Source organism: Scomber japonicus, chromosome 19, assembly GCF_027409825.1.
Source record: "Scomber japonicus isolate fScoJap1 chromosome 19, fScoJap1.pri, whole genome shotgun sequence".
Classification (NCBI taxonomy): domain Eukaryota; kingdom Metazoa; phylum Chordata; class Actinopteri; order Scombriformes; family Scombridae; genus Scomber; species Scomber japonicus.
The window spans coordinates 9,091,881-9,114,097 of NC_070596.1; the positions used below are offsets into that span (position 1 = coordinate 9,091,881).

The window sequence follows — 22,217 nt, forward strand, 5'->3', positions numbered from 1 at the left end:
GAGAATTACCTCCAGCAACTAATGTTAAAATAAAAGCACAGCTTTACAGTATGGAGATGAATATTCTGTGGGGGGAAATGTAATGCCTCATAGCAGTGCAGAGGTGCTTCAAGGCAGAAAGAGAGGTGTGGTACTGCTTTGCGACCTGTACCCCACTCATTGCTTGCCTGAGTCCAGCTGGAAGGTCCAGGAGCACGCTTCCTGTTGGCCTACTAAATTGACTCCACACGCCCACGTTCCCATCTCTACAGGAGTTCGGAGTCTCCCATTAACCTCCTCTTGCCACCTTTGCCTAGAACATCTTGAATTCACCGTACACAGGATGTAAACATGTACAACCACCGAAGGACAAAACACAAGGAAGGACTTGTACTGCCACCCACGTCCTCTGTTCTTCTCTTCAGAACAATACGTTCTATAACTCTGACCCACTTTCACCCATCAAGGTTAAAGTATGCTTAAATCAAGGCTTGCATTATCATTTTCTTATTGTGCTGTTGCTGCCTTAAAGCCTGCTGCACATGTACAAACACTACAATTGTGACCCACTCGAACTGCTCAGAGTCTTGTGGGGGTTTTTAAGCTTTAGTTACTGTAACAGAAGAAATGCAGAGCTTTTACATGTACTTCTGAAATGAAATATTACACAGCATGAACAATAGCATATTCAATCAGAAAATCATGAAAAATGCCCATTAAGAGTAAAAAGAGAAGCAGAAAATGAACATCAGCACAAATGCATTCATTTAATGAGCTGTTTAGCTTCATGAACGGCTTACAATGTATTATTTCTTATGGATATTTCTGTTATAATATATATATGCGTTTTTAGACACTAATAAAAAGATGTTCCAGTCCTCAAATGGAAATATAGTCGCATTTTGTTAGAAGCTTGATAAAAAAAAAGAAAACCACACATATCATGGGAAATGCTATGTTTGAGCATGTTATGTGAAACATATTAATATGAAGTGGTGCATAATTCAAAACTTGAAAATAAAAACATCTGGGGCTGCAGCTGTTCTGCATGGGTGTAAAAAAGGGTGTGAAAACTAAAACAACAATAAAAAGCCCTTCATAATTGGTAGGCTTACACAAGACAGAGCACTTGTAGGACAGGTTTACAAACCAGGATTAAGTGTACTCTTTCGCTAAATTGCTCCTTAAAATTGGAACCATTAAATATGAATTGGGGAAGGGGGGCTTAAAACCAGGATTGCTGATTCCAATCTGTTGACTATAAAGCTCCATTGGACAAGAGACTCAAGAAGGGAAAAATATTGGAATGATCTTATCCAGGCTGTCAAATCTACAGTAAATTGGTTGTAAAGTGCACACCTCTGATTCAATATCACTCCATGAAATGGAGCCAAGCTGGACTGGGAAAGACTTGGACGGGGGAACAGTGCAACAGTGCAAAGTCAGGTTTTTGGAATGAAGAGTGTGGGCCAAGATAATGAATGGAGACAACAGGGCTCTCTCACTGAGTAAACCTTCAAGTATCAACATTTCAGGTACCGTATTGATAGCACGGCTAAAGACTGCTGTACCTTGAGAAGGAGCTGTTTTTTCATGCTTTCTCTTGACTCTTAAAAATAAACACACTTGGATCTGGAATCTAAACCATACATATATAAATACACATCACATTAACTTCAGGCCACTGATTTTTAGCTGAGCAACTTGCAAAACTAAGCAAAGTGTGTATCAAAAGCTATAGCAATGAATAAATAAACGATGAAAATCTATATTTTTAACAAGCAATGAACAGTAAATCCAGTTTTAACTGCAATAAGAATTTCACCCCATACAAACATGTTATTGAGATAAAATGAATTCTTCTCCCCCTTTTTTTTGTCTGAGTTTAGTTATGAAAATGCCTAATTAATCCCAAGGTCCAGGAAAGTTCTGGCTAAGGATCTCAATTTGCTCTTTGGCTCTTTATGCATGTTATGTAAAAAAAAAAAAAAAAAATTAAAAATTAAACATGGAGAGGAGCTGAGGAGCTGGACCTTGCAGAGCCTTTAAAGTCAGCAGTAAAATAATTACTTAATACTAATTACCCAATCCTGCAAAAAAGGTTCATAATAGGCTTTCATTGAATTTCATGAGTCTTACCTTCAACAAAACTCTACAGGAATGATTATGCAGGAATCATTCTTCTATAATCTTTTTCTTTCCAACACAGCATACCATTAAATACTGTTGCTGTCCAGCCATGAACTGTGGATGTCATATAATGCATTATATAATTGTATGTTTTTTCATTTTCTGGGCTTAATGTTTCTGGAGCCTCAGTTCAGTGTCTTACATTTAGAAAAAGAGTGTAATTTGCTCAGAAATAGCAAGTGTGCACTGGACCTAATCAAAGGCTTCATTTTCACAAAGTCTATGAAGTGAAAACTTTAACACCCAGTCTACAGTATCAATGCATATTTCTAGATAATGGCCTATAATAGCATATAAACTTGTGGTTATGACAATATGGAAAAAAGCCTGTATGCATAAGGAATTACATGTAGTGTGTGTTATGTTCACGGGAGAAGTGGGACAGCTGGAGCTTGTTAGAGGTTACAGTATTATTCCAAAGGTTGGCTGATCTTTTGTGCTCTTCAGGAATAGATACATGCCACACATTCCAAGAGGCGACCAAGTTGTTCAACTAGAAACTGTGCCAAGCAGGGTGAACCCATGCTTGCACATATCAATCTCTATATCTTTCTTTCTATCCATCCATCCATCCATCCATCCATCCATACTTCAATCTATTTTACAAATCCACATTTTCCCTCATTTTCTCTTTATTCGGAAACATTATTATTATTTATTATTATTATTATTATTATTATTAATAATTATGATTATTGTATCATTATTTGTAGTAGTAGTAATGGTAGTAATAGTAGTAGTATTAGTATTAGTATTATTAATGATCATAATAATCATCATCATCATTAAAATCATCATGCTTTTTAAAGTACAATATTATATTCCACAATAGTATTCCCTTAAAATAGTAGCAGTATCCTTTTGTTGGATTACTGTATTATGAAGATGCATACTATGGACTCTCATGTTGCAGGAAGCAAGAGTAAAAGATGGCATGTGTGCTACATTTGTCACAGCACTAACAAATCAATTAACAAAACTGAAAAAAGGATGTGTTGGATCACAGGCCAGGGCCTTGGTAAGGCCATCCTGACAAAGCTCAGACAAAAGGAAACCCAAGGACAAAAATCTCTATGAGATTCCTCACAATGCTGCTAAATGAAAACAGAAATAGAGGTGCTTGCCAAAGGCAAATCTGACCTGCTGGAAACTCATCAGAAATGATTCTGCATAGCTGTCTTGCGGTTAAAAAGTCTCAAGGATGATGAGATGACTCATGGCTTCAGTAATAACCAATATTCTGTTGTAGCACTCATTTCATAAGTGAGTGTCACTTCCTTCATATGAAAGATGTCTTCTTTTTATAACTGCTTTGTGTCCAATAATCAAGGACAGCATTACTGGCTACACAGTTTTAGATATTAACACATTAGGAGGAAAAGACAAATCCGTGGATCAGTCAAATAAAAGGAAAGAAAATACAGACAGCAGCCAGCACAGGGGCGAAAAAAAGGAAGACGGATGGAAAGGAAAAGAAGAGGGAGAAACGAGAAGGACAGAGGAAGAACAGGCAAGCAAAACAAGGCTTAGAGACTGTGGGAGAAAGTGAAAGAGCCAGAAAGAGAATGAAAGAGAGAAAAAGAGGAGAGACAGGCAGAGGGAGGCAGACAAAACTAGGTCAAGTCACATGACTGGGATCGACTGCAGGCAGGATTAAATGTCCTACAGCATGTGGTCATTTACACAACAAATGTAGATTTCATTTTATAAATTATTTCTCTTCCATGGGGGATGAGGCTCGGCGTATAGCGAGGGTGATGCTGCACTGTATTCTGGTTGGAAGCGGGGCTTTTCAGTGAGCACAAAAACAGAGCATTAAAGACTGGGGCGAGCCGTTCCCACTGAGACAAGGAACAAAGCGAGAGCCTGAGATAGCATGAAAATGATCATAACAGGAGAGAGCACGATTCCAGTATGAGACAGCTCCATTGTGACAGGCTAATGGCCATAACATACACTGTCCATTATCCTGTGTGAAAGCAAAGGACAGTGAAATGTTAAAAAAACAAAGATGTCACTTATTGTAAAGGTTTACACACTGACAGCAAAAGTGTGCCTTAATGTCCACACAGAAGAGCTGCATGGATATAGTCTGATATTGATATGACATCAGATAAATATAGGATTTAAATAGGATTAATGAATGAATAAATGTTTAATGCAGTGAATTGTGTTCCAGTGCTACATCAAGCACAAGTCTTCATATGTAGAGCACTACTTTTTTTTTTTCCTAAGATATGTTGAATGGCGCTCTGAAAAACATCCAGTCATTTTTGTGTTTAATAAATGTAAAGCTCTACAGTGTGTATGTGTTTATTTACTATAATGCAGGTCAGGACTCACTACAGCAGACTGTTACACTTTTTAAACATTAGACCATAAACATGAAATTTCTGCCTAGTCATGCATTTCACATGCATGACTTCCTGTGCACCATTGCAATTTTATACACAACACTAGAGTAAAATGAGGCTATTCTGAAAGGTTCTTCATGAGCTAAATGATTTGTCACATCATGTAGAAGCCAATAAGACACTGGTAAATATTACAATTAGTTTTAGGAAAGTCATCAGCAATGTTTGAATGGGGAAAAAATGTTATGAATGTAGTTGGAAAAAAGAGTATTTTCCACTCATATCTTGCAGTGTTTCTCATTATTTTTACAGAATGTGGCAGCCCACCATAGTCTAATTTGTGCCACCACAGCTTCATAGTTAGCCAAACATGTCTGTACACTCTCCAAAATGTTCAGCAAAGCATCTCACCCTGCACCAGAGCTACTCTGCCCATAGTGAACTAGTTGAACTTGGATATTCACTTCTGCTCTCTTTGTTTCAGAGCTGAAATATGGGCATTAGTTTTTTGTTGGCAGTTTGTTTGGAACATTTAAAAATGCTAAAATGTCTTTCCTGTGCTTTGTTTGCTGTGTCATCATCACCATTCATACCTATACAAACATTAGTTAAATTACTAGCATGCTAGGCTAACGACCTGCTAGCTGTGTCACTTTATCCGCGCTGTGACGTCTTGCAGAGCACACACACACACACACACACACACACACACACACACACACACACACACACCATAAACACTACGTCACCTGCCCAGGACAATGCTGTTAAACCAGAAACACCGTGGCTACACTTTATTTTTACAAAGTCTACAGGCTACAGCAGGGCTATGCTAATGATGTTAGTCATGCTAACTAGCTGCTAGCCACTGTGCAGGCTCAGTCTCAGTCCCAAACGTCCCCTGAGGACGTAACTGAAACTGTTCATGCTGAACAGCCAATGGCAAAACTCCAACATTGGGCCAGCTGACCAACAGTGTAACTTCATCACTCAGTGAGGCGCTCGGTCAGGCAATGACGGGCAGACATCGGGCCTATAAGGCTGCTCCATGGCAGTAATGCCCTCAGTGGTAAAAAAACAGCGGTACAATGGTGATGCTGACTGATGCACTCGTGACTCAAAGCCTCTTGGAGTGGAATATAAAATGAATGACTGAGATGCATATTGTGTATAATGCAGGGTGACATGTTATGACACTGTTACCCCTCCACCCCATCATTTCAACTCCACCCTGCTCCAATGAAAGAGTAAACTATAGCTGCCAATCAACAGAGGACTACAGGCTAAACTGGTCATAAACTCAGTCAATCCCCTGGAGGCCAGGCTGTGGAATACCAATCATTCACATCTGTGGTCAGCTGAGACCCAGAGATAGACACAGGAAGTGTGTGTGTGTGTGTGTGTGTGTGTGTGTATGTATGTATGTGTGTGTGTGCATGCGTGTGTGTATGTGTGAGACAGAGAGAGCTGGGCACTGGACTGAAATCTGTCACTAGCTAGTCCTAATTTCAATAACTGAACTCCAACTGGAGATTCCCCGCCGGATCTGAGCCAATCAATGTGATGTAATGCCACTGACGACCCAGACCAACCAACACGTGGCTCTTCACTTCCAATCAGTTTGACCCCCGGGCTGTCGGGGTTACGGGGCCCAGCAAAGTGCATTTAGATTGCTGTGTTTCAGAGCGCAGATAAACCAAGCAGTGATGCATTGAAGATCAAATCTAGAAATGACAACACTAAGTAATTGATGTACAGATGACCTTATGATAAATGTGCTACAATATGGGCCCACATGAATGGACTGAAGGGAACTTTACAATGCATTACATGTAGTAAGTATGTCAAAGTCTAATGAATGTCTGACGGATTTTATTTATCTTTAATAAGATACAGTCCTTCCAATGCTACAAAAAAATTAAACATTTAACTGTATTGAATGTATAATATATTTGCCAACATAATAAAATGGTTACATTTTAATTGCTAACTGCAAATTTCAGAAGAAAAAAATGCACTCTGAAATGTATGAAGCCACAATCGCCAGGGAAGTGAGTGATATAGATTCTAATTTCTATAACTAGGTAATGTAATATATGTAATATAGTGGCACCTTGTTTTTTTTTCTCACTGAACTAACATTTTGTTTCCACAGGTCTGAACCTTACTGTGTGTACAGTCTCAGAAGTTACAATTTATGACCATTTTCTTACCTCAAATATAAACAATCATTTCACTTGGTATTTATTAGAGGCACTTAAAAGGTAAAACATGAAATTCTTTGGTTAACCTTAAGATTTATTTGAAGTTTTACTGTTTGGATAAGGGGTGAGAGCACTGGCTCTTAGGTGCATTAAAATAAAAAAATAAAAAAATCCACAGCAATAAAATCAGATGTGTTTTGATAATGTAGTGAGGTCTGGGTCAAGAGCTGAGGCACCTTTTTGAGGGCATACAGCATGCTCCTTCCAATGAAATGTCACCAATGACATCACTGCACTTCTTACCTGCAGATGCTGCGAGACACGATAAGCCAGCGAAGCATAGGGCAAGCTCCAAAAATACTAAATCTGCCTTGGAGGGTAAAAACTCTTCTCTCAAATAACAATTACTGACCAAGAGAGACAGACCGTCAGATCAGTTTAGAGCTGAGCGCTGGTGGCCCCTCTCAAAAAGTAGGGCTCTGAAACAGCAGAGTTTAATATGGATGATTTGGATCAAGGGATGGGCAATTGGTCGAGCAAGAGCCAGGTCATTCTGCAGGATTGCACACAGATACCTGCATACACAATAACCTGAAGGCTAGAGATGGGAATAGACACCTGGCATTAAAAGAGTCTCGGTATTAAATTATTAAAAACTGCAGTATTTATAAGCTCAGACATTATCAGTTCTGTTCTCAGTATTGGAGAAATTATTTCCAATTTATTTAAGCTACATTATACTCCTTGCACTTTTTAGCTAACAAACTCTGTTTCTAATTTGCTGTAAGATTAAGACATTCGTCTGTGATGCATTTTCGTTATTCCCAATGCAGAGGAGAGATCTCTCTCTTCTGAGCCTGTCATAGGGGCGGGGGCCAGCTCACAGACACACACTGTTCTCAGTGACAATGGAAGAGAACTAAGCCCTCCAAAGTCTTGTTACACTTCACTAGGGTGGATGCTAACAACGTTCATGCAACGAGTCTTTTTGCATGTCAGGGCGTGCTTAGCTTTAAATATGGGTGTATTCATAAATTCAGTCTGCACAGTTTCAGTTTTATTTTATTTATCTTCAGTTTCAATTATCACAATGTAGTCGGCAATGGTGATTTGTTGGAAAAGAAAGCTGTTGTGGTTGCTACTCAAGAATGTTTAAATTTGCAGTATACAGTTCATTTGAAAAAAAAAAGCAATGTGAAATATTTTCCTAATTTGTTTAATTTTCTCTCTTAAAATATAACAAAAAGAATTAATAAGAGTTAAGTGCCATAAAAGAACCAGACTGATAAGCAGCATCGGTAAAAGTAGCAGTAATATTAAAATCTTAATGATACTCATACATACCGGAGGCAAGCAAGACACACACTAAAATACCTCTTTCTAAGAATACTTATATTAAGAATCCTGCATGCATGTATAAGTATCTGTGCCCATATATGTCCATCACTGTACGTTTATGTGGACAATACTGCGCATATCTTCATGAATTTTTGGTTTAAAGTGGTTTTCATAAGGATTTTATATAGTTGACAATAAACAATATCTTATTGCCTAACCCTAACCCTAACCCATCAGAAAAAAGGCTTCACACCATAGATGAATAGAAAACAATAAAAAGTAAATAAATAAATGAACTGAGAATCTGTTAAATAAAAGGTAAAGTATTTCTACAGTGTAATCCAAACTTCACTTGGATTTCCTGCATTATTCACAAATGTCTCAATCATATTTTCACCCATTAAAAAAATAAATAAATAACACAGACCAATTCCTGGATATAATAATGAGCCTGTGTTCCATGCCAGCACATGCAGCCTCAATTAAACTCCACACACATCTACACCAGCGCACACCCTGATACAGATCAACAGATCAGCTAACACCGCTCTGCACCTCAAACACACACAGACACACACATATGGTACAACTATATCATCAACATCAGCATTCCTAGAAAGGAGTGCAACTTGTCAGCTCAGCCAGGCAGAAAGATGTAGGCCAACTGCAGAGTAACACGGAGAGGGGGGAGAAAAAAAAAATCAGCTCTGTGTCATAGAAAGAGAGAGAGAGCTAATTGACCAAATGAAATGGCATGTTTGACTCTATGCTCAGGTATCCGGGTAAGAAAAGAAACCAGATGTGTATTTAAACTGACTGCACTGGATTCCTTCCCTCAATGATTTCTGCTTGGAAAACAATTTAAAAAATCAATTTAAAATGTGGTTTCTGATTCTTCCTTTCCATTCCTCTCTTCATCTCTGCCTGTTTCTCTTCACTGCCATCTATCCTTCTCTATTCAAACATGCCTTTCTTCCCATCCTCTTTCCATCCCTCTCACCCCTCCATCCTCCTCTCTCTCTTTCCTTTCGCTCCCTTCGCTTTCTCCCTCTGATCACTGCCCTGCTCCTGCCTGTGCGTACTGTAGCTCTCAGGAGGGGGGACACATCTCAGGCATCAGTAAGCCCATCAGAGGAGGGGAGGGGAGGGGAGGGAGGGGGGGGGACGACTGCGATGCATCTCTTTTGATCAGCGCAGTCGCCGCATTAGCATGTACCTCTGTGATCCACTCCCCCCTCCGCTCTGAGTAAGCTACCTGTCTGTCAGCGGCCTCGCAGAACCCCACAAGGAGCCTCGGCCAGGTAAAGACAGAAGGCGCTCGGAGCCCGTTTGAATCTTAATCAGTAATGAATGAGAGAGGGAGAGAGAGAGAGAGAGAGAGAGAGAGAGAGAGAGAGAGAGAGAGAGAGAGAGAGAGAGAGAGAGAGAGAGAGAGAGAGAGAGAGAGAGAGAGAGCACTCTTGTGATCTCGGACAAAAGTCTCACCGTGCATCTCTAATTAAATGTAACGTAAGGCCGTCGTACTTGAACGCAACACTGTGGACTGAGAGAAACTCACTGATGGTGTTGATTTGATACTGAGGTTTCTTTTTTTTTGTCTTCCCCTTCCTCTTGGGATTTTGCGCCTCAAAGGAAGACTCATGAACACACTCCTTGTACGTCCTTTTCAATGACAACAAACACATGAAAAAGCTAAATCTGTTTTTTTTTTTTTTTTTTTTTGAGAACACAAAGGCAGCCTGTTTGTGTTTTAATCATAATACATAGCGCTTCTTTCATGATATACCAGAAAAGTCTGTTAACATGCTTCTTTTTTCTTTTTTTTTTAGTGCTGCTGAAAACAAAGAGCTTATTTTTCATGCTATGATTAAAAGTTAACTGTCTGTGGAAGGTGGAGGATTCGGTTTCTCTTTTTTTTCCCTTTTTTTTTTCTCTCCCCCTCTGTATTTTATGAGGGGTTGTGTTTGGCCCAGGTCTGGCCTAGATCTGGATCCGCAGCCGGGTGCCCTCTCACTTCTGTGCCACTTAATTAGCCCGGCCCTGCACAAAGGGGAGTTGGTCACATGGGCCCAATTTGGCCCGCTATAAAGTCTGCAACGGCTCAACATGCATTACTACGGGAGTATTTACGTGCCTGCCGCGCCGGGGGTAAGAGACTTTGAAGATGCAGAAAAACAGGGCGAAGAAGAAGAAGAAGAAGTAGAAGAAGAAGAAAACGAAGAAGAAGTGAAAAGAAGGAGAAAAAAATTACTGAAATGAAAGGAGGGGACCCTTAAATTCCAGGGAATTTTTCCAGATGTTGCACAAATATTCTACTGAGGCAATCCAGATGTGCTCACTGTTTATTCCCTCCTTCTACTCACTGTTCCAAGGACTTCTCTTTCTTCCCCCTTTCTTCTCTTTCTCTTTCTACAACTCCTCTACCACCGCCCCCCCCACCCCCACCCCCCTCCTCCTTCAGGCAGCCCACATCACTGTTCCCTGATAGTGCCTTTTAAGTGAGGGCTTTAATAGCCCCCAGGGCACCTTAGCATCCACTAGGATCCTGTAATAAACATCCACTCTCATTCTCAGCAGCACATGTGTGTGTGTGTGTGTGTGTGTGTGTGTGTGTGAGAGAGAGAGAGAGAACGAGAGATTAGGTGCCTTGTTTTATCGCTCTTTGGATCAATTAACAATTAACTCTGTTACTAACAATAGCTGCACTGATGCGATGAGCGGGGGGGGGGGGGGGGAGCAGCGCACCAAGTGAGGCAAGACCTAAATAAAAACAACGTGCTTCCTGCTTCCTTCTGCAGAACTCGGCGCCGATCCGGTTTTGTTTTGTATTTTTTTTCCCCCCTTTCCATCACTTCTTCTTTCTCCTCACCTCCGAACAAACGCTTGTCATGTCTGCTGAGGCTGCTCCTCTCCCACAGAGCGTGACCCAGCCACAACCCCTGACCTTCCTTTTCTCTCTCTCTCTCTTTCTCTCAGACGGCACACTGATTCTCAGCTGCTCTGCGCTGCTCCAGATACACCCGTTCATGAATCAGTTTGCCTGGGACTCCCTCACCAGCAGCAGCAACAGCAACAGAAGCAGCAGCAGCAGCAGCAGCAGCAGCTCGGGGCATACAAGTGCTCACCTCAGCTTAATCGTGCACATGGCAAAGATATGCATACTGTAAATGTGCAAGCTTGTACACACTTACACACTTGCATGCCCAAGAACACACATGCATAACCATTTTCTGGAACTGTTACATACTGGTGCAGAAATGATTGGTCGATTAATCTATCAGTTGATCATCAGCGTACATTTTTGACATATGACTCATCACTTGAGTCAGTTATCAAGTAAATGCCAAACATAGTCTGGCTTAAAATTCTTTCTCTGCTTCATGTCATTGTAAAGTGATTATTACATCAAGAAAGCACTTTGAAGATGTCACCTGAGGCTCACTGAAATTCTCACTGGTACTTAACAGATTAATCAATAATGACAGTAAATTTTAGCCTACACAAACACACACACACACACACACACACACACACAAAAGCATAAACCTACACAGCTGCACACAGTCCTGCCAATAACAATCCCGCGCCGCCAACAACTCAACGCTCAGATCTGTAGCGTTTAATCCGCTGCCTTCTCCTGTTTCCCATTCTGCACTGAAACAGTAGAAAGCATCCTAAATGTGACACTTGAACTTGTCAGAGCCGTTTGTGCAGGCAACTGTCAGCACTTTGGTATGCAGAAAGCTGACGACAAAGACACGGCGAGCGCCTGCGCGCCTGCCTGTCTGCGTCTGTCTAGTAAACCTGGTTGCTCAACTTTCTTCTCCTGAATAGTGAAAACAACACATTCACATGGAAGGCACAGGTTAGGCTATTTGAGCACTGAATTCTACGTTCATTATGTTGAGTCGAGGAAAAAATGACACACCATCATGGAACAGTGATCTATTTACTCTTTCTTTGGGTAACTGAGAACATTTTCCTTGGTGGCACAATGCGTGGATTTTCTAAGTCTAATAAGCAGGTTAATAAACTCTACAGTCAATATAAAAAGACCATTCAACTCAGCCTCCACTTAATGTGCTTTGTGCATTCATTCATTCTACTTTCAGTGACTTAAGTAGTGGTGCACAGTTTTAGAAAAAGAAAAAGAGAGAGAGAGAGAGAGAGAGAGAGAGAGAGAGAGAGATAAGTAGGCCCTGCATTCTAGCCTCACCATAGTCAGGATGGGTTTATATTGAAGCTCTTTATTAGGTGTGTCATTGCTCTTTTACATTATGTGGCCTTACTGTTTCGTATTACATGGCTCTACGGTGTGATTTTACTGCAAACCCCTGTCTGCAAAGCAAATTTCCCTTACGGGCTAGTAAAAAATGTTGAATTCAAATAGATTGAATGTTGCGGGCAGAGCAAGGGGGGAGGCAAGGTGGCGGGGAGGGGGCATGTAAGCGCCTTCAACCAAAAGAGTCAGTTACAAAAGTGCAAGAGTCAAAATTGAACTTTTTTTCATAAAAAACATTTCATTTACAGTCAAGCTCAGTAGGGCCTCTTCAATCTGTCAATATTAAGAGCAAGAGGATCCATGCTGCTGGTGTTGTTTTTCCAGATAGACACCCCCCCACCACCACCACCACCACCCCCTCCCCCTTCTATTCTTAGCACCCTTCCACCTTCCTGCTGTTGAGAACATTCCTAAAACCAGACGGCCGCAGCAAGGTGTCTAACCGTAGGTGACAAAGCCCTCCAGAGTTCTGTTCAGACGGCCTGCACATGTGCGCATGTCTTTGTATGTGTGTGTGTGTGAGTGCGTGCATGCATACAGGTGTGTATGTGTGCGTGTATGTGTGTGTGGGCCGCAGTCTGGGCGGATGTATGAACATGCTAGACCTGCAGGCGTCAACAAACAGTTAATCAGTCTTTCTGTACTGCAGGCAGAGGAAAAACCCACAAAGGAACCCTGTTATCTCACAAAATATCTTCTTTTTCTTTTTTTTCTCCCCCCCCATCTATTCTCCCTCGTGCACGGTAATTTGTGAAAATAATGTGAAAGTTATGACTTGTTAAGCGCGTATAGTAGAAATGTATGCTTTGTATCCATTTCCCAGATAACCTGTGTCAAATCCCTTTCGCGTCTGCTAACGTCCCTCGGTATCTCCCATCTCATCGTTAAATCCGGACGGTTTGGTCGCTCCTGTAATGGATCTCCTGTTTATCATAATTGCAGTCGCAGCCTCATCGTCTCACAGGCCGGTTTAAAGGGCCATTTTGCCAAAGTTGAACCTGAGTCCTGTCTTTGTGTTGTGAGAAAGAATTTGAAAGTTGAAGAAAACTTTATAATAGCACCTATAGGATCTGGAGGGGAAAAAAATAAAAACTAAAAACTTTACTCTGGTTGAGTGACAGCTTCAACAACATCAATCCCAGCAGGGCCACAACCTGAGGAACTGAAAAGTGAAAGAGAGAGAGCCTCCAAAATAATAAGTAGAACTGATGAAATCCTTTAAGATCAGCAGAAAATGGCTCATACTGTAGAGTAGCAGAGAATATATTTTTCATATAAATGTATTCTACTACATTACTGTTAAAATCACATCTTCAGGGAACAACAGAACAAGGCCTGATTAGGAAACCTGGTGTGTTGAAACATGTTCTAACAATCAGTGCAGACACAGCTAGCAGGTGGATGAGTGTCATTAGCAGTAATGTGATCAATTCCTGGCTGCTATAAATGGCATCTTTCACTGTTTCCACCCAACTGCCTTTAACCACAAATTAAGCAGCCACTATAACATGTAATACAGCATTTGCATATCGGTCAGGTTAAGACAAACACTCATGAATTACCATGGAGAAATAGCAGTCATAATTTGCATGCTACTTTCTTGCTATTAACAAGTCGGCGTTGCATTAGCATGTAGCTGTGCGACATTAACAAACCTCTCCAGGAGAACTTTCTCTTAAATGTCAGATGAAATGCTAATAAAGGCTACGTGCTACTAATGGAAGAGCTGCTCAAAGTAAGCGAAAAGAACTTTTAGTGCAGCTTAGACATTTCTGAAGCAGGAGAGAAAATAGCTGCAGATTTTGAAGGAATGATATTTGAATATGACAGAGCAGAGCTGCATTTGCATGACTACTACATCCATTAATAACAGTCTATAACTTGAGACCTGTGTAATTCCCTCCGTAATATCCGTATAAGCACCTTGCCTTACATTAGCCTGGGAAGCTAACGGAAGAAACTGTTAGCAGAAACACTTTTGTTTTATTACGTGTGCCTGTACACACACCTACACACACAGCACTGTAATGATCTTACCACTACAGTGAAGGTGCATGTCTGTTGGTGCGCAGGTGTAAATGCACTGTACAGTAAACATACACACCCAAACACCCCCTCCCCTCCTTTTCCCTCCCCTCCCATCCCCTCCCCCCTTGTACACAGTCACATGTGCGCACACAGGACATAACCGAGGTGTTTTGCATGCTGTGGGATTTCCGTGGCCCTGTGCCCAGCGGTGCACGGAAGCCCCACCTCCCACCTAACCCCACCCTCCCAACCTCAGCATCTGGCAAGGTGACAGACAAACGTAGAAGTAGAAGCAGCAGCAGCAGCAGCAATAGCAGCGACAGCGGCGGGGAGGGAAGGAGGTGCGGGGCACGTTGGGACATCTCCTCTCGCTCCCTGCGACCTCACGAAAAAAAAAATGGTGACGGAGCAGCAAGAGAGAGACACTGCCTTAATTACCTCGCTGTGTTTGTGTACATACACACATGGACATCATGTGTATGCGTGAGGGGGGTGGAGAGACAGGGAGCGTGCTGTGTGTACACCTGAATATACAGTTTTACAAAAACAACCTCGCTGCTGGAGTCCATGATATAATTATTTTTCCTTTCTCCGAGGAGCACGGGGGAACATCAAACGCATCATTCCAGCTTTTGATCATGTTACACGCCGATGACATCACAACCAGTGTAACAGATACATACAGTATTATTACGACATGTAAAGCAGTGCAATTTAGCCCTACTTCTGTGAATTGTCATTTTAATGTAGAAAATCATATTCCACTGAGCCCGTTAGTTCAATGGAATTAGATCAACATGTTTTAACTCAGCGGTTCTCATTGTTATAATTAGTGTGGTAAGAAAAAAAAAAAAAGTGGGCATAAGGAAATATAATGACAGGGAGGCGTGTAATATATCTACGATGCATTCGATTCGTCACCCTCCTCCAGCAAACACCCATCAAAGCTCATAGCTTAATTACAAAACACCGCCGAATGGTCGAGATATTTTCATACAGTACCGCCATCGCAAGAGAAGTTGTTTTTATCACTGACATCATGCCAGCGTGTGGACAGCAGAGGAGCAGACAGAGGGAGTTAACCTGATTTTTTGGGGGATTCTTGGCAACTTTTTCATCCCACCACACACCACCATAACACTCTTTATCTTCCATCTTCTTCCCGTTTCTTTTCTTACTTATACGCTTTTCTTCCTCCGCTCATCTTTCTCACGCGTTCAGGAAAAAAAAGTGAAAAACAGAGAGCTGCTCGGCTGGAGGAGGGCAAACCGACCTTCCACTCGCTGCGAATTATGAGTGTGATCTGGTCAAATCCCTGAAGAGAGACTAGGTTTCCACTTCAAAAGAGCGGTTTGTACGCACGCTGAATACTGCCAGTCCACAGAAAAGCCATTCAAGGCAGTTTAGAGGACCTGAAATAAACCCCCAAGACTAATGGTGCTCAGATGATTCCAAACGCTAGAGCAAGTGAAAGTGCGAGCTGCAACTATCAAACTCAAAATCCAAAAGGCTGAGTGTAAAATCGTGCCGAAATGACCGCACCGTTAAAATGTGATGATTTACTGCTTTGCTCTGTGTTGCATCTTCATAAACTGAACATTTTGGGCCATTTTTTTTAGAGAATGAGATCAGTCACCTTGAGCTTGTAAAGGCTATTTTATCTAAAGTAACAACAAAGACACTAGCCATGGAGAGAATGGCTGAGGATGGAGGAGAGAAAAAAAGGGAAAGAAGCATAAAAAGAGAGAAAGACATTAGGGGAAGAAAGGGAAAAAAAAGAAAGAATTACAAGCTACTGTCTTTAAACACTTATTTAAACAACAGATTGAGCGCCAAAGGCAAATTCCTGAAATGATACAGCATATGGGGGGGGGGGCAAAGGTCAAGGTGTGAAGTGCAAAGTTCAGCACGGCCGTTATCAATAAAGGCCTCCTGCGAGGGAGGAGCTCCGCACGCCAATAATTAACGAGCCCTTTTTTTTGTGTATGTGTGTGTGTGTGTGTGTGTGTGTGTGTGTGTGTAGTCACTCCTTGATTTCTGCATCAGAATGCCTCGCAGCACTTTCTGATTCCTACTATGTTTAGAACATAAACAAGTGTGGGCCGCAGAGAGGAGAGAGCATGACAAGCTAAACTGTGCGCTGTTTCATGTGGAGCCAAAAAGCTTTCTTCTCAGTCGTGAAGTGTAATTAATGCTTTATACTGATCAACAGATACTCTATGAATAAAAAAAAAATTAAAGAAATACTTCATGGCAATTCACTGTGTTCATAATTGGAGCATAAATCTTTTTTTTCTTTTTTTTTCCCTTGTACAGTTTAGTTTGGATGTTGGCAGTGGTTAAGGGTGGGAAAGCGGAGGGTGGGCACATAGAAGGCGAGCAAATTTTCTTTGATTTGCTTGAGTTAAAGGCCTCATGGGTGAGATAGAGAGAGAGGTGGAAAAGAGAGAGAGAGAGAGAGAGAGAAAAAGAGAGAGAGCTGTCACTTTAAGCCATTAAGTCTCGCTATAAAACTCCTCCAATAAAAATGACAGCTGCAGCCCCCTTTTCTCAAAAGGGGAGCAAAAGCATCACATCAGGAACACAAAACTGGACGGCTGTAAAAGACAAACTTGGCCAAATGCTTTTGACAGTGTAATTCTCCCAGCCCTCTCCCACCACACACACACACACACACACACACACACACATACACACACATACACACACACACACACACACCCCTCCCGGCAGACACACACCCTCTCCCAGTATTACCTTTGTTCCTGAGTTACTGCCAGAAAAGGAATGTAGCCCTCAGTCTATCCCACACACACACACACGCACGCACACACACACACACACACACACACCATGAATCTCACTTTCTCATCAAAGACCATGAACTTCATTGATTTTGGGAGGGGTGTCTGTGTCTGTGTGTGTGTGTGTGTGTGTGTGTGTGTGTGCAGGGGGTTACCTTATGTTCCCCCAAACAGAAAGCAACACATAGTTTAACAGTGGGATGTTTGAGTTCCATCAGACTGAGGGAAAAAAACAACACGCATCCCTTTAGCAGGTGGCAAAAAACGAGCCTTTGGAGGCTTTTCAACTTTGCTGAGGTCGGAGCAACAAGTTAATTGTGATCGCTCCAAAGAGAGAGAGAGAGTTTGTTCCATAGAAGCTCTGTAAACAAAAACTTCAGTTTAACTCAACACTGGAACAAATTCAGCGTAGAAAATTCCTATTAAAACTATTTTTCATTTATATTTTGATCATTCTAATATCGAAATTAGACTGCATCTTCCTAGGTTGTGGTTTGTGTGAAATAGTGTGAAATAGCTCAATAGATTGCTATTTATAACTGTCAAAAACAGGCTGTTATTTCTAAAAAGTTGCATTCTAACATGGGAAAATAATCTTCTGAACATATATTATATTACACACGTGTCTTTAGACATGGAACCTAGGAATAAAACTAGAGAAATGCACAACTTTCTGATCTCGATGCTGTCATATTAGCGACAAAGTCATCAATCAAACAGTAAATCGTCCATCAATCAATGCTTATAGATTACTTTTCATGTGGGAGAAAAGGTCTATTTCACCTGAGCGCTGTTCAGAAACTCCTCTCAAAGACACTTTGTTTATCCCACTGACAAACTGTCATGATCAGCCTCGTCTCGCTCTGACAAAAGGACGCATTCTCCTTTTAATCTCATCCCTTCAGTCTTCATGGCTTAATGTCAAATATGGTGTGGTGTGGAGAGGGGAGGAGGGGAGCAGTGGTAGTGGTGGTGGTGGTGGTGGTGGGGGGTGATAGTGAGATAAGGCGGCACACATCAGCGTACAAGCGCAGAGCCCACGGGCGCTTAAGGCAGTCGTCATCACGGGCCAACAACTGATCTATAGCTGTAAAATGTACTTACTGTCATTTCAAACAGTTGAACGTCAGAATTTCTAATGCAGCACGACAGATAATTACACTGAGTGAGCGACTAATCAATACGTTCAAGGACTTTGCAGATAGCGCTGTCCTTGAAGTGGCCAATTAACAATCAGTGCTCAAGTGGACCTTTGATGGAGCCAGTTTAAATATAAATGGCGATTTAAGGGCTGACAGATTAGGACCATGGGCGATGAGAGAGCTGCTGATACAGCGTGTGGAAGGTGGCTTGGAGCAAAAAAAGAAGTGTTCCTCCTCACTTAAACAATGAAGCGTTGAGGCTCAAGCCAACCTCAGAGGCTTTCACATGGGCTTCTGCTGTGTGGGGTGCGCTGTCAAGTGTCTGCATGGACGACCCCGCTGTACATTTAGGCAGGCCGAAACTCATATCGCTTTCAATGTGGACACACAATACGGTGCACCTGTAATAACAGGCTGTCAGTGTGTGTAACGCTGGTGGTTTAGCATATTTCTGGGAAGCCACATAAAGGGCGTTGTGGCCACAGTGTCAGTGAGTGGGCCTGTAACACAAGAAAAGCCGCCCCGTTGTCTCAGAAGTCCCCCCCCCCCCCCCCCCACCCCCACCCCGTGAATCTCCTTCATTGCGTACAGGCAGCTGATGATACGTGTCGAGGTGTAACATGACGCCCTCATGAAAGGGCAGCAGACACAATACCAGGGTTCGCCTACGGGTCTGTACTGTATCCTTGCTGCAGGGGACAAGGGTCTTCTCTGTTCACTCTGACAAACTTACAGTAGCATTCAGCATTAATGATTTACAGTGTGCTATGCTTGTGTGTGTGACTGCATGTGTGTGTGTGTGTGTGTGTGACTGCGTGTGGGAATTAAAAGGATCCATTAATACAAACTGGACTTAGCCTAAGATTAGCCCAGAGGGTTAAAAACAGAATCATTCATAAGCCAAATTAATTTCTCTTTTACTGGAAATTCAAAAAAATGACCCTTTTGCAATTAGAAATGACAGCTGTACCTATAAAAGCCCCCTTTTTTCCTTTTAACATCTTTACCTGCTAGATTAATGAGGAGTCTAACAAGTTTCCTCTTTCCTTCTCTTTCCTTCTATTACAACATACATAAGTGCCAAATTCACAAAGTGCCCTCCAAAACCAGCAATGTTTGTTAATACTGACTATTTATCCACACACACACACACACACACAACAGACTGCTATTGAACACTGAGATGTGACTAAAAGACTGTTCTCCACCACTGTCACCTGTTTGGAACTGATGTGCTGGTAACTTCAACACAGTATTCAAGAGACAAACTGCCAAAAACACTAACTGCCTCGATAAGTCTGAGCACAGTGCGCCAAGTTTAACCCCCCCCCTCCCCTCCCCTCCACCCACCACCCCCAACTTTGATGCTGCTTGGGGGGGGTTCATTTTCAAAAAACCACTATAGCAACGCATTCAAAGTTAAACGGAAGCAAATTAAGCCGCAACCCTAAGTCACGTGAAAAACAAGAGAAAGATTTTAAAAAGAGATTTCCATGCACATCTTCATATTTTTTTAAATCAAAGACTTGCCTTATGATTTTGGAAATACACGCACTTTACGTAGGCTACAAAACATTAACCAGCGCATACGTAATAGACAGAAAACGTGCTTAAAAGTACGTTTTCTACTTAAAATTCCTCACTGTGTTCCCCCCCCCCCCCCCCCTCTATAATGTTTAAATGTATTAAATCAGGCTAAAGTTCAAAGCTTCATCTCGGCTCGGTTTTTTTTCCTCCATATGCAGCAGATATGAAATCAAATATGTCGACGTTTAAAGCAAAGGCGCAAACTTAAAGAGAGTAAAGGTACGCTTAATTGCAGCGCACGCGAAGTATGCGCGCGGCTTAATCCTGAGCGAGATGTCACTCCGTATCAAAGCGAGATGTCATCAACTCAGACAGCAGCGATAACATAATATGCAACCAAGCCACGCTATGCCTACGTTTATATTAAGTCGAAACCACATGTCCGCTTTAGTAAGAAGACAATTGAAGAAGATAACGTTCCCTCCAGCCTGCTCGTCAACAGCTCTAAACATGTTGATGCGTTTGGCAACTCGCTGCACGCGCTGTCAAAAGAGAGAAAAGGGGGCACACACACACACACACACACATACATACACAACGCAGCGCGAGGACACGTTTCAATCTGCTTGAAAGTCCTATCAAAAGCCCACACGTTCATAACACAGCAACGCTTTGTCATTAAACAAACAAACTTACCCAATGACAAGAATGGTTTGGTTTCCATGTCTGTGTAGTAGGTTAGCTCATGCCAGCTGAGACGACCGCGTTTGGGAGTTTTTCACAGGCGGCTGCCCGAGCAGACCACACCAGACCCGGGCTGCTGCTGCTGCTGTTACTGCTGCTGCTGCTGCTGTGGTCCTCTTCAAGTAGACGGGACTCGGACTCGAAGCGATAAAAGTGACAGGTCGATGTGTGATAGTCTCTGAAGATAACCTAATGTTTCTTCCTCTGTTTGCTTCACTCAGCTGCTGCGCTCTCACTCTCTCCTCTCTCCCTCTCGCGCTCGGTGTGTTCAACAACTCCAACTACTGGATCCGCACTGCAAAAGGGACCTGTGCAGGGGTACTCCCACCAACGCAGACCGGGCTGCAGCGACACCACACATACTATATAGGAGCCTTATCATCAACTTTCAAATCAACGACACAACATAGAACAAATCTGGAATAGCCAACGGGGTGCTTTTTTTTTTTTTTTTTTTTAATATAGCTTTATATATCACAAGTGTGCAGATTTCCTCTAGGTGGATGGATATCATCATTTCTAAATCATGTGGAGCCCCTTTCAGCTGAGCAGCAGCTACTTATTCTTTCCACTGCTTATCTCCTGTTATTTTAACCTGGTCACATCTGTTGAACCAGGGCTGTTGGCTCAGTAGATAGATGTTTCAACTGCATTTACTCACCGCTGAAGCAATTAGCCTATCTCACTGTAAGAGCTACCACAAGATAAAAATAATAATAATAATAATAAAATAAACACCCACTTACATTGTAGGGGATGGGGATTTGATGACGTTGTATCTAATATGAATCTGGCGTTAAATCTGCTTGTTAAATCAGACTTTTATGAATTAAAGAAATATGAATTGATTGAAACATCTTCATTAACACTGGTTGAATTAAAAAAAACACCTAAAAATCAGGTTTTACATGCGTGTTTCCTGTTTATTCAAATGACTATCAGCATGTTTTGTACTCTCAGATTTAGTAAACACATTCATCACAAAGCAAAGGCTAATTGCTTTGATTTGTTGAGACTCAAAGCTGTACAAATCCAGACATTCAACCAATGTGACCATATGACCCAATCTTAACAATGAGATTTTGTGTTTATTGTGCAAAACAACAAAAAACAAAATCCAAAACAGTGAAGTTGCGCAAGCTCAAATCCTACTCAGATACAAAGTGAATATTTTTCTCAAAACTCCCCACTCTACATCTGCTAATGTTTACTAAATTCATACTGTGATCTGCCAACATGGCACAAAAATGAAAAATCTATAAATTTATTACAGATGCATAAATGTTTGAGGCAGATTCACATAAGCCGCCCTAGGCTAGCTTTACAGCAAGCAGCAGCACACTCCAATTTACATAACTCTCACTGCATTAGACCAATGTTAGATTATTTCACTATGATTTCTCTTGTTACCATACTTTATATGTTCTGACCATGACAGTTTACACCTAATTCAAGCCACATCCATCTTCTGAGCCCCTCCTATCCTTCAGCAGACTATCCTACACACATGCAGGCAGCAAATGTTTCAGGAGAGTGAAAAACACTGCTTCTTTGGCCCAGATGGAAGCAGAATATCACAGTATAGGTGTGATGTAGAGTATACATACACCTCCTGCAGTCATCCT

The 22,217-nt window shown here is 41.7% G+C and overlaps 1 protein-coding gene across 6 annotated transcripts in view; it reads right to left on the minus strand.

Annotated features, from left to right (window-relative positions):
• Nucleotides 1-21,406, minus strand: part of rxraa (retinoid X receptor, alpha a) — a 105,683-nt gene extending 84,277 nt beyond the window's left edge. For all 6 annotated transcript variants that reach the window (XM_053340690.1, XM_053340689.1, XM_053340688.1 and 3 more), the window contains exon 1: nt 20,545-21,406. In XM_053340690.1, the coding sequence (XP_053196665.1) occupies nt 20,545-20,572 (28 nt within the window). In that variant the 5' untranslated portion in view covers nt 20,573-21,406. The remainder of the gene's footprint in view (nt 1-20,544) is intronic.
• Nucleotides 21,407-22,217: the final 811 nt, after the last annotated feature.